Source organism: Ochotona curzoniae, unplaced genomic scaffold (genome assembly GCF_017591425.1).
Source record: "Ochotona curzoniae isolate NIBS_2020 unplaced genomic scaffold, NIBS_Ocur_1.0 scaffold_3208, whole genome shotgun sequence".
Lineage (NCBI taxonomy): Eukaryota > Metazoa > Chordata > Mammalia > Lagomorpha > Ochotonidae > Ochotona > Ochotona curzoniae.
Genome location: NW_024467106.1, coordinates 25,968,631 through 25,982,600, shown reverse-complemented (window position 1 = coordinate 25,982,600; position 13,970 = coordinate 25,968,631). Strand labels below are relative to the sequence as shown.

General features: G+C 41.4%; 1 protein-coding gene across 1 annotated transcript in view; it reads left to right on the top strand.

Moving 5' to 3' along the window:
• PLPPR1 (phospholipid phosphatase related 1) overlaps positions 1–13,970 on the top strand; it is a 111,172-nt gene that overhangs the window by 54,181 nt on the left and 43,021 nt on the right. Inside the window, exon 2 of the mRNA XM_041004505.1 lies at positions 1,278–1,466. Coding sequence (XP_040860439.1) covers positions 1,278–1,466 — 189 coding nt within the window. The remainder of the gene's footprint in view (positions 1–1,277; positions 1,467–13,970) is intronic.

Sequence of the window (13,970 nt, the reverse complement as noted above, 5' to 3'; positions counted from 1 at the left end):
AGTAGGCTTAAGTTTGGATTCCCTCTTCCAGATCATTTTTTGGTTTTGTCCAGGAGATGAGAAAATGTGAGTTTCTGACACTTGGACTAACCAGCCTTGTCATCTAAGGTTTGTCATTCCTATACTGGTAATTAAAAAATGGTAGATAGCATAAGCCCTGAAAATACTGTAGTTTTTTCCTCCCTGCCCTCTATATAAGTATGGCTATTTAAAAAAAAAGTTCATAAAGATTTTTTTCAGGTTCAGGATTTTTTCCCCATAATGACGACTTTGGTACTTGTAAACAACTTAGCATTAAAAGTATTTTTCCAATTTAATATCCCTACTTTTGCTAATCCAGGCACCTGTTTCATCTTCCCATGGTGGTCCAGTCCACTTCTATGCCTCATCTGTGAAATAAAGGTTTTGGATTGAAAGAACTTCATGGTGATAAGGAAGAAATCTTGAAGCCCTGGTTTTTATCTATCTTTGTCACCAGCTGATCTTGACATTTTTGTGTTTCTCAAATATGAATAAGAAAATCACGGCTGCATTTGCTTACCTCCTCAACTCCGTATAGCTAATAAAAATCTTAAAAGACTATTAAATTATTTAAGCCTTAGTAAAAAATCTGTGGTATGAGTCAAAGCAAAAGGATTACTTATTTTGTCACGTCTAAATCTTATGAAAGATGTGTCTATTATAGCAATATCAGCAGATTTTAGGTTACAGAAATAAAGCACTATGGAAAATGATAGTGATGGCCATTCTTACAGAACACCAACCAGGAATTTAAGGTGTGGTTCTCAACACTTCCTCAACCTTTCTAGGCTTTAGCTTTCTTGTGCATTCACTCATGATTCACTTATTCTAATAACCTGTAAGGTAAGTCTCCCTCTGAGATCTTATGAGACTTTTCATGATCAGATCTCACATCTCTGTAACCAACACATCTACCACTGTCCTTTGATATTGCACCTCTATTCTGAATGAAGATTTATTTTTCTCTTGGTTTCCATGCCTCTGCTTGGAGTGTAGCTGCAGAATTTGGTATGTCTACAAGTCTGGCTGTGATTGGCCTTTCAGATGGAAGCTGCTTGTTATTGTGCTGGAGGGTTTTCATAGCAGATGTTAGCAGGCAGGCAAGAAAGCTCACAGCCCAGAATATACTGAGCCACGCAGGCATGCATTCATCAGGAGCAGGAGAGCTGCTGGGTGATGGAGGGAGCGAGCTCTGAGGGGTGAGTACTATTCCGAAGCCCTGCTAATGTCTCTGTATGGCCATGCTGTATTTTCAGCTTGTCATCATGGCTGGGACAGTGCTGCTTGCCTACTACTTCGAATGCACTGACACTTTTCAGGTGCATATCCAAGGATTCTTCTGTCAAGATGGAGACCTAATGAAGCCTTACCCAGGAACAGAGGACGAAAGCTTCATCACCCCTCTGGTGCTCTACTGTGTGCTGGCCGCCACACCGACCGCTATTGTAAGTCCTGAAGCAGAGCCTTCTTTATGGCTCTGTTTCCAACCAATATCTCCTGTCTGTTTTTTCTCCTCTTCCCTCCATTCCTGGGCAAACACCAGGACAGTGTTAGTGTTCAGTCACAAGCTTCCCATGAGATCTCACAAGTTCTTGTCTTTTAGAGGTGGCACTTGCTTTGGGCATCTGAATTAATACATTTAGAAAATTGGGTGACCTCATTGCTCTCAATTTTTCTCTTGTTGTTTCTGGGGAAAGAGGAGAGACAAAGGGGGAAGCCATTCATAACTTTCCACATGTCCCAGTACCCATGGATGAGGAGCCCTCATATCAACCCAGAGTCTCAATGTGTACATATTCTGAGGGTTCTGCCCAAGTGGTTTGAAAATTTTTGATGCCAATTTCACCCTCTCAATGTGTATTGACTCCATTCACTGGAACTTTTTTGCTGCCATTGTTTGGGGTAGTTTTCCAGTAAGTTCTGTTTTTCTTCTGCTACAGCACCAAATGAACTGCCATATTCTCCTTTTACAACAGGGCCTGTGTCCACTGCTCCACCTTTTTCATTATGTAGAAGATGTTCTTGCAGGCAAGTCCAAGGACCCAGGCCAAGCATCCCAAACCCAACACCCACCTAGTAGGCAGGCCCCAGGACCTGGGCTAGGCACATGAGTCCTGCCAGATGGCCCCAAAATCTGGGCAAGACAACCCATGCCTCACCAGTTCCCCTATCCCTGGGGCTCAGAAATCTTGCCCCCATCATGCAGGTGGACCCCAGGACCTGAGCCAATCTACCTGAGCCCTGTCAGATTTCCCCATCCCTGGGACACACGAACCTGGCCCCCACTGGGCCCAGGCTGGCATGACGCACTTCACCTCAGCATTGATGATCTTATTGCACAGCCTGGCCTAGTTTAGTCTTTCCCTTGTTCCAGCTCCTGCTGGTGGATGCTGCAGCCTATCCCAGCCCGATTACTGTCCTGGTCCTAATGTGAACTGGCTTGTGTTGCAGCCTGATCTGGCTCCTCCTGCCCCCTGTCCTGGTCTTGGATCTACCAGTGGGTGTTATGTGCTGGCCCAGACTGGTCTGTCCCCAGACCTCACCCACATATATGCCAGCAGGTAATATGACCTGGCATGGTCCAGGCTGCTCCTTGCCTTGCTTCTTGTGCTCACCTGCAGAGACTGCATCCCAATGAAGGAGTTTCCCAAGCTCCTCCATCGAGTCTCCTCCCAGTGGCAGTTCTCCTGCACACCAGTGGATCGTTGGCCCAAGTTGATTTTGTCTACCTCCTGCCCTACCAAGAACCATGAGGGTACACCACTGAGCGGCCAAAGGGGCTGCCTTCGGCCGGGCTGGCCTTTTGCGGGGGAGCCACAAGGCCTGGCTACAGGTACCGGAGCAGGTTAAAAAAAATTAAACATGGGTGAATGTCATATCAACAGGAATGATCGAATTTATATATAACATGTTAAACAGCTGCAGTGTGCCCTTGAACAAATGTGCTGTGGGTTGTGTGTGTGCAGAATAGACTCTGCATGAAAGTTCTGCCACTCAGTCTCGGCTGAGAGTGGTGCAGAAGCCCCCAGCTGGAATTCCCCATGGTTCTGATGGCACTTACAGAGAGGACAGGTGTGAGAAATCCCTTGACTGGGTTTGCTGGGATTCTCTCTTGCTGGTTCTGTTGAAGTTACCCCTACAATTTAACTTCTCACTTTTCATTTGTTTCATCTATTGGGGGCAAAAAAAAAATGGCCAGTTGTCCAGGGAGACTGCTTTAAGAGCATTCAATTGACAGACCTATGGTCTCTGGTCCAGTGAGTCAGCATTTAGACATTCCAACTTCTGTTTAACTGATTTTGCAAGAGTTTTATGCTAAACATTTCTGTGTACAAATGTGATAAAGGCCAGATTAACAGATTTTGTATGAATAAATATGCATAAGCTCCTACAAATCTACCTTTTAAATTCTTATATTTAAATATTGAGAAATTATATAGACATAGTAAGTCATAATACTTTAAGTTCAGTTAAATCATTGATCCAGGCTCAACAAAGTCCTCATTTAAATGGCAATATGCTGCTGTAGAAACTAAAGTCAGCACTGAAAAGCTGCCCCGTGAGAAAGTGCAGTGGTTAAGAACACAAGCTTAGCATTCCCGCATTCCCACATGTCTAGCCCAGACAAAGTGAGGATAATTGCCTGCCTGTGTCTGGAGTTGGTGCACCTGGCCTGTGCTGAAGGCAGGCCACAGGGCAATAAGGAACACAGCCAGAAACCAACCACCTTCAGTAGAAGACAAATTCCACTGAGAAACCTTGTAAGACCTTGCCTGCCTGGTTCTAGGGAGGTGTGCCCTCATGCCAGAGGGAAGTAAACTCTAACCTCTTGCCTTGACCTTACCCTATATCCCTTATTCCCACCACCCTGGGAATTGAAAAAAAAATGTCCTTTTATGTGCTTTGCAAAGCAGCAATTCTTGCCATGATCTGACCTCTTGGGGGTTTTGGTGGGTTGACCTGGAAACAATAGACTTGGACTGGAGCTGGATCCTAGCTTATTCCTGCATCCTTGGTCCATCATTGCCCTAGGTATACAGATGTGCTTTTAGCATGTAGTGTTGCCTACCCCATACTGTCCTCCCTTCCTCCTCTGCAGATCAAGGGAACAGCACGTATCAATGCCTATTTTTCCTTTAATTACTTTGTGTAACTTTTGCACTTAAAAACACTCAGATTATGGGCAGAAAATTAGAACTGGAAAACAATAGAAGTATCAACAAAAATCAGAGGCCCATTCCTTGAGAAGCAATATATCTATCCCTCTTGGCTAGGAGGGAAGAATTAAGGGGGAGAAATATGTAAGTCAAAATATAAGGGGACTTTCAAAGGTTTATGGAAAATAAATAAAATAAACCTCAAAGATAATATACATTTTCCATAAACATTTTAAACCTCTAAAATCCATCTTATTTTACCATTCTATGCCAATAAATGTTTATAAATCAAGACAACTTCTAATATACTGTAAACATAATTTGCTGATAATACCTTAATGATGTATAAAGCTGACTAAATGAATGGCAATAGAATAACATTCTAAGCATGTTTAAAATTCCTCTCAGTACTAGGGAAACATAACTATATAAAATATCCTAGAGGCTAAAAATAAATCGAAATCTTTTATGTATAAGAACAAGAAAAGCACAGAGTTTGAACACTTCTGTGAGTATTTGTCAGTTTTCTAAGTGTCCCCAGAAATAACAGCAAAGTCTGTTAGGAATACTGATACAAACATATAGAAAAGGTGGATTTGTTCTATGCAAAATTTATATCAAAAGAAAGGTAAAGAAAGACTACACAAAAATATTTGCAGCCTTAATGCAAAAAAGATGGGTTTCCCAAAGCAAAATCAAAAGGACAAGAGATAGTTCATAAAACAGGCTGTTTATACGGAATGGAAGAAGCCTGAGCCCTTCATCGTGGGACCGAGGGCCATTGGAACAACAGACAGGAACTCTGAGAGGTTCTCAGAACCAGAACAACAGTAAACCTCCTTCAGAATTGGGGAGAGGAGCTTTCTCTGGCCCTTGCTTGGTTCCAGCTTTGGGTCCTCACCCTTTCTGCAATGACCATTGGGGTTGCTCCAGAGCGGCACCCCCTCCAAACACACAAGTTAGAATAGATAGGCAGAGAACAAAAAGGAAGGCCTGATCAGCCTCACCAAGGTATTGAGAATTTCTCTCACACCCCTCCTAAACTGTCTCGCACCTCAATTGTTGAAATGTCGTCAAAGTAGTCACCGGATGTGGTTAAGAACTTGCTTACTCAATACTATGTCAATTAGTTCCACAAAATTGTATGTTGTTGCTGATGTTGTGTTTGGGCTTGTAACTCCAGCAGGATTTTACTTTGTTGGCTCTAACTTTGGACCAGAGAGGGTCTCCCCAAGAAGTTGTTGAACTTATCTGGACGATGAGATGCTGGACTCTATGCTAGGTATATGCTCACAGGGAAGGAATCTCAACTGAACTTGAACTGTAGATACGCAACAAGATACGCAAATCCACCATGGAGGGAAGAGAGGGGAGAATTCCAGTACCTAAAAAGCTGTATCACATAATGCAATGTAATAAATTGGGGAAAAAAACAGGCTGTTTATGACCATTTCTAAATTCGTCAACAAAGAAAATAAACTTGGCAACTGCTTTCAGGGAGAGAGCACCAGCTGTCAAAGGGACAGACTTTCATGCGATTCTAGTAAAAGTATAAGCTGAAATTCTTCCTGAAGAACATCTCATCCGAGACATATTAAGAACTTTATATGTTTCAGAAACAGTCATTAATTCCCTTTCCAGAATTTTACATTAAGGAAATGATCTGCATTGTATACAAACCCAAAGTTATACGTATTCATCTCCATGGTAGTCTTGATAGTGAAAACTCTGAAACTAGCCAAATACACAATGCTAGAAGATTGGTTATAAATACATTAGAGGGACAATCATGCTTTTTAAAAATTGTAAATAGCATTAAGTCATAAGGAGGTTTCAATTACTAAGATTTTTTGGAGTAAAAGTCTATAGTCTTGTGGATATAATTGTATATATATTATATGAAATATAGTATGATTTTAAATTAACCTTCTAAAACATACTCCAAATTCTCCTGGAAATAATTATGAAATGAGCATCACACTTCATTATTAAAATACAAAAATGCCACTTCTAACGCACAAAACAGTGCACACCTAAAAGCCAAAATTGGAATTTTGGAATATGTTTCTCCTCTCCTCTTCCTAAAATTTCTCTCAGAAATTGTTCCCTAGGCTGTTATAGCTTTGAATCTTGTCTGGTCCCTTGATTTTCCCCACATGACACAAATTGTTCTATGGATCAAATGCTTTAAGGGGAAGCCTAGAGGTTGTGGTTTATGCTGAGTGGAACATGAAGAACCTACAGCTCTTCCTCTACTTCTTGTTTGTGAAACTTGCATTGCTCTCCTCTGGGATGAAAAAAGGGACCAGTGATGCTGACAAGCTTTCAGAGTATGTTCTGAGAACTATCTCATACAAGACAACGGTAAGAACAAATCTTAGCATTTAAATAGATTCTGCAGTCATTGCTTGTAACAACCCAGTGACAATAGAAGGGGACACCAAAGCACAGATAGCGTATTGTCTACCTCCCTTTGTTTTGGTAAATGAATTGCTGTAGATTTAACTAACATGATTGGATGACAGCCTCCTGTTTGCTCCATTTTTACCACCCCACCCCCATGTCCTAGGAGAAGGGACTGGTTGCAGGTGATGGGTTGTGCAATCCTGGCAGCAGAACCTGCTCTTTCCTCAAGGACTAGAAGTAACTGGGCAGCAGCAGGGCAGAGAGTAGAGCTCTGATGCTCAGGGTTCACTTCTGCCCCATCCCAGTGAGATACAGCTTACCTAAGAGTAGCCCTTGGGGGCTCTTGGAGCACAGATCCCTGGTGCATACCTCAGGAACTACTCTTACTTCCAGCGGGCAGCTTTCATTCTTCTCTTTGGTTTGATCTGCTGCAAGAGACCCAGGTCTCAGTCACAGCTCTCACCTAGTAACCCTGTGACTACTGGTAAGTTGTGTTCCCACTATGGGATAATAGGATGTTTGGTTAAATGATTTCTAAATACTTACAGTTCTCATATTCCATGATATCTAAGAAGAAAACATTCTGGTTAGAATGCCCTACCCTACATGGTTGAGTCCCAACTCCCAAATTGTGACCTCCTTTCTGGAGCTCAGTATTGAATCTCTGCTCCTGGTAACATGTTTCACAGACTTGGCTTTGTATTCCTTCTTAAAACTCTCCCTATTGTCACCAAGAAATAACGAGGGAAGGACTCAATTTTGGCTGATATCTGTGATACTAACTCATTTCAAGTTTTAGAAAAAAAACAGAAAACCTCAGGTTGCACCTGTCCCTGCTTTGCTGTGCATCTTCAAGAGCATTAGCTAAGGGAGAATGTGGCACACTGCACAGCTTTGTCTCTCTCTAGCTGAGCATTAACACCCCCACTCACAACTGCAGAGAAGCACAGGAGAGGCATGAAGAAAAGAAAGTCGGCGTGTGTGGTAAACATGTCATTTCTTATTTCTCTTGTTGTGCTTTGCTGTCAGAAAAAATCAGTATCATATTGATACAAGACCACTTGGGATAAAGTGTACAGGGCCAAGGCCATTGCTGCCCCAGATCTCTATGAAAGGTTAGAACATAAGGGATTTACTGTATCCAGAACTGTTAAAAATTAGTAGCTTATTCCTCAAACAAATCTGCAGGATGTGGCTTCCCCTCCTGGAAACCTTGGCTAACTACTGCCTTGGGCCTTCTGACTAACCTCATATACTCAGAGACAAAGAGAGTGAGCCTGTTTGGCTAAGAAGATTTACTTGACAGAGAATCTGAGTTACCTTTATTTTACTCAGCCCCAGTGGCACAAGGCATGAGAAAATAGCTCTTAAACCTTTTTCCTTGGTCTCACAATGAAGTGACAGAGTATTTAGGATGAAGCAGCAGAATATCTGACTTTGAGCCCAAAAGAATTGAAATAGCTTGCAGTTTATTTGTGAGTGGACATGCATGTATATGTAAGAATTATCTAGAATTTCCTAGGGAAGAAATAAACAATTTGATTAAAAAAAAAACTTGGTGCAAATTGTGACTCTTCATTAAGGGATTTCTGGGCAGTAAGTCACTACAGCAAATGTAAAACAATGTACAGACATTGGGCCCTGCATGATAGCATAGCAGTTAAGGTCCTCACGTTGAACATGCCAGGATCCCATATGAGTGCTTGTTCTAACCCCCGGCAGCCCCGCTTCCCATCTAGCTTCCTGTGTCCTGGGCAAACAGTCGAGGACGGCCCAAGGCCTTGGGACCCTACACCCGCATGGGAGACCTAGAACAGCTCCTGGCTCCAGATCGGCACAACACCGGCCATTGCGTTCATTTGGGGAGTGAATCATCGGACGGAAGATCTTCCTCTCTGTCTCTCCTCTTTTATCCACCTTTCCAATCAAAGTAAATAAATCTTAAATAAATAAATATTAAAAAAATGTACAGATCATAAAGTGAGCTCTCCCTTGCATGTCTGTTGGCTGGCTAGCAAAGGACAGCCACTGAAGCCAAGGAGACATTGTCCCACCTCATAATCTGCCTCTTCCAGAAATACTTTATCTGTTGAAGCAGCTTTAACAGTTGGTTCCCAACTTTTCCCTTTTTGATATTAAAAGGAAGTTGTGTGATTTTAAAAGAAACGGTTTTCAACCACACTATTCATTGTTCTGAAAAACATTTTCAAACATGTAAGAAAAAACTTTCCCCATTCTCTGTCCATAATGCAGGTGAATGCACCAAACCCCTTTATAGATTGTGGAATAGTTTCAGGGAGAAAAGCAGAGTCATGCTTCCAACCTTTGTAATGCCACCTTATAGACTAGAGTGGGTTATTGTTAAGGAGCACAATTTGTTTCTTACCTAGGTTATTGTATACCTTAAAATGTGATCAATTTGGTGATTAAATAACTTATTTAAAAAAGTAAACTGTATTATATTCAGAAGGCACAGTGGTAGAAAGAGATCTCCTATCCACTGGTTGGTTCACTTCCCAAATGAATGAAATGGCAAGGGCTAGTGTTGACTGATACTCTATCCTGGTTTCCTAGGTGGGTGTCAGGGCTCCAGTATCTGAGCCATTCTCTGTCTTCCCCGGCAGCTCCTTCCCAGACATGTTCGAGAACTGGATTGGAAGTAGAGCAGTCAGGACTTACATGCTCTAAAGTGGGATTCTGGCCTTGCAAGCTGCAGGCTAACCTGCTGTGCCATAATACTGGCCCAACATTTTAAAAATGAAATGTTGCATTTTAGATAAGTTATTTTAAATTCTTATTTCTCTTGTATCTCCTTGCCAGAAAAAGGCACAAAAGAAACACTATACTTTGGGAATGTATGGTACCACCTTGGAGCTAGAGTGCATATAAGTTCTCAAATACATTCTAATGAATGGACAAGTGTGGTTTCTGGAGTAAACTTGATAGGAGGCTCCAGTTTATGAAACACTGATCCTCCCAGTTACGGGATTATTTCCACAATGCTTTCATGCACATGGCCTAGGTTCCATAAAGCAGAAATAAAGAACTGTTGAACCAATATATTATGGCAAGTAAAGGGGAATAGAACTTCTCTGTCAATTGGGAGTTATTAATAATCTTTGTCACTAAAAAGCACAATGGGAAGACAGTGTCAGGACTGGCAGCATTCTGCATGTAAATACAATCTACAACCAACCTGCTTTCTTGGGAAAAACTTATATAGAATAAAATGTCCTGGGTAGTTGAGGGTCCAGCAGGTCTGGGTCACCTAGCCTGGGTCCCTAGGCCCACCTGCAAGAACAGGCCCATCTCAGGGCAAAAGGCAGTAGTAGACAACTGGCCCAGATCCACATAGAGGAGGTGGCAGCTTGTTGGTGCCTGCAAAGAACATCTGGTACTACAGCAGAGGAAGGAGAAGAGAATGAATCGGACAACTACTTCAGTCCAGTGATGACAGGAAATATCTGGGTGAATGGCGATGCTAAGATGGACTGTGTCAGCCAATGAACATTGAAAATGTTCCCTTATCATTGGGTTGACAAGATTGATAACATGGCAGAACTTTTGAGCATGTAACACATCAGGACTCTGGGTTAGTACTGGGTGGTCAGTCCCGATCCCTGGGTAATGAGGTGTTTGGGAGGCTGGGTGTGCCTTATCCCCTTGTGTGCTCCCTCCCCTACAGGGAAAAAAGCAATAGCAAACTTGGAAACAATGATCACACTCAGTTTTCCCTAACTGTTGATCCTTCCTACCCTGATCAACTATGTAAACATCATCTAAAATAAGTTTGAAAAAGAATCCTGGGGACTGAGAGTTCTGAAGCTACCTAGTAATGTTAGAATATATAAAAAAAAAAATTAGAAGCCTAGAGAATAGTAAACAAAATCTTCAGTTTCCTTTAAGCTCCTTGTGACTCCAACAAAAAAGGCAGAAACATTAGAATTCAGAAAAGACCTTAAGGGAAGCCTTGTATGGTTCCCTTATTTGATGGATGAAAGAGGCCAAGCAACTATTGTAAGATCAAGCATCTGACTGGGGTAGAACAAAGCTGGAAATGCACCTTATAGCTAGGTATGGGTACAGTGCTTCCTCCTCAAGAAATAGCAGAAAATGATGCAAACCTGCGGAGAGGTGGAGAGGTGTAGGGTCAGAAGTCTCCAAGGAGATTTAGTACTAACAAAACTATGTCCACACTTCACAATAAAGCTTTCATAGATTCAAGACAAAAAAAAAAAAGTAACATATAAGGCTGTACTAATTGGACTGTCAAGTTTCTCAGCAGAAAACCTCAAAGATCAGGAGAATAGACTGATCTATTTGTAAAAAATTCTGCAAACCAAGAGTATGAATGAACATTCATTAAAAAATGGAATTAAAATATTTTTGCACCAATATAACCTTGAAGTGTATGCACTTAGTTTTTGCACAATATACATCACATTTTCCATGAATTTCTGAAGACTCCTCATATTGTATCTAGCAAAACTGTTGTTCAGAAATGTGGGACAGAGATTTTCCAGGTAAACAAAAGCTGAAGGAATCCATCACCATGAGATCTCATGATACGAGGGGTTTCTTCAAGTTGAAGGGTAAGAACTCTTAGTTAACACAAAAACATCTGAAGTCAATCATTTAAGTAAACAAAATCAAAAATAACATTGTATGTAAATAAATCAGAACTTTAGGATTAAGGTAAAAGCTAATAACATTAGCCATAATAACTTGATAAAGGATATAAAATATTAAAAAACGGATATCAAATTCAAACAAATGAAAGAAGAATGAAGTAAAAACCTGAAGCTTTTTTTCCCCAATAAAAATCAAGTTGGGGGCCAGTGTTTGTACCACAGCAAGTTAAGTTACACTTGGGAGCTATTATCAAAGTGCTGGTTGCTCCATATCTCATCCAGCTCCCTGCTAATGTGCCTGTGAAAGCCACAGGGATGGGCCAAGGCCTGGAAGGGTCCAGAGGAAACCCAGTGGTTCCAGCTTTCTGTCTTTGCCCTGGCCCATCCCCAGCTATTATACCCATCTGGGGGTGGAAAACAACAAACAAAAGTCTTTTTAAAAATCATGTTAGCACAAAATCTTTTGTAAGACAGTGATTGCAGGTCTAGTGATAACCACAAAAGCATACATTATCTACATATGCAAAGACTCAAACATAGCACTAAGAAAACCACTTAACTGCAAAGAAAAACCAGGAGAGGAAATACAGTACACAGGATTTATGAAACAAGTGAACTAATTATCATAAACAACAATAAGGCTTTGGAATATAAATTTTCAAAATCACTAATTTTGAAGTGAAAACGCATGGAACGGCTAATTGGGTAAAACAAAAGAGCTAGCCACATGCTGCATGTAAGAGCCTTACTTTCCCTGTAAAGACAAAGACTAAAAATGAGGAAATAGAAAAAACCTGAACTACGCAAATGAAAAAAGGGACAAATATTCTATCTAAAGTGCTATCAGGTAAAATATATTTAAGGAAAAACTTAGAAACCAAACAGAGGGGGTCGTTACATAATGACAATGAGATGCATGTGGCAAGAGGAAATGATAAACATGCATCCAACAACATCAAGACAAAGTATTAATAGCTGTGAACAATGATATACTGCAATAAAATCATGTAGGGGACCTGAATACTCCACTCTCAGCAAATAAAAGATTCAGAAAGAAATGGATAATTTCCTTGACAAAGCCTACCAAGATTAAGTCACGAAGAAACAAAATCTGAACAAAAATAAAGATACTGGATCAAATAAAAGCTGAAACTTGATGACTTCACTGTTATTTCAACCAAACGTTTCTTTTTAAAAAAAAAAAAATTACCAATCTTCAAAGACTCCCTCATGAAATTAAATAGGAGGAAGTAGTTTCAAACTCATTTTACAAAGCCAGAATTACTAGAATTACCAGGATATCAAAACCAAATATAGATACTCCAGAAAAAGTAGAGATGGAGAGAGACAACAGGCCAATATTCTTAATGAACATAGATATATACATGAAAATCTGATGAGATGCTAGCAATTCAATTCAATATCATTAAAACCAAGCATTCACCAGGATCAAGCAGGATGCATCCTGAGGATTCCAGGATGACTCAGCTTGTGCAAAACCATGCAGCACATCACATAAGCAGAGTGAAGGCCCAAAACACGGATTCAAGAGTTGCCAAGATAGCTGAATAGAGAAAAACCTCTTAAGCAAGATTTGTTTATTTTTATTGGAAAGGCAGATTTACAGAGAGAAGGAGAGACAGAAAGATCTTCCATCCCCTGTTTGACTCCCCTCATGGCCACAACAGATTAGCCCATTGAGTCACTGCACCAGGCCCAAAAAGTTTCTGATATCGACTAGTAAAAGCTAATGAAAGAGAAGCAAATGAAGTACATTCCCCAGGAAGAGTCAGAGAAGTCTGCAGTGGAACTTCTGCAGACAGCAAAGGAATGCCGAGAAGCAGGTGGCCAGTGAGCAGTGAGCAGAGACACTATGTCAGGTGCATCCAAAGAGAAAAGTGGGAGCACAGCACAAACAAGAGTCACTGGCAACATTGCCTCAAGAAGGATCTTATACACCACACTGACTCCAGGTTCCAACTAGATCTGGAGTGGGACCAAGAATTCTTCCCTCAGTTCCTCCACAAAGTGTTTCTGGACCAGCTGAGAAAGACCATCGTATTTAGATCACAAAGGTCACACCAACTGTGGCAGCTCTAGCAAGTCACCTGGTTCTGTCCAGACAAATGTTAATATGGATTTATACACTTGATGCTATCACCTATTGTCTACTGACTTTGAGCCTGGGCCGGTGACCTGGCAGTAGGCAGCATGTGCATCTGGGACTATAGGAGACACACACACTCCCACCCTTCTACAGGCTCCAAGGTGCCAGCTGCTATGCTGGAGTGCAGGGACTATCTCTGCTTTCTCTAGTCCAGTCAGGCTCATGGGGCTGAATGAATCCTGAGCACTGACTGTGGGAGACTTGTGCACAAAGACTAAAAATTCTCTAACTGCATGACAGTGTGTGGTTTGTAGCTGGTTCTCTGAGCACACAGTTTCCATTGTCTGTGGACAAATCTTTTGTGCGGTACATGTGGTGGCATGGATGTGGGTTGTAGCCATTATGGGCTAACCCTGGGTGTTAATCACCATAAAAGAGAGAAAGTGAGGCTGTGAATACACTAATACTCATGATGATTACCTCTCCCATGTTGATATATGAGGAGATCCACCACATGCAATGTGCATGTCACACTGGACTTTCATCCAGCACTTGAAAACTGATCAACATGTTAGCCTTCCTTGCACATCCCTCCAGAAATCTACAGGAGGAGTAGTCAGCTCTACCAATCCACAGAGATGTAGTTGA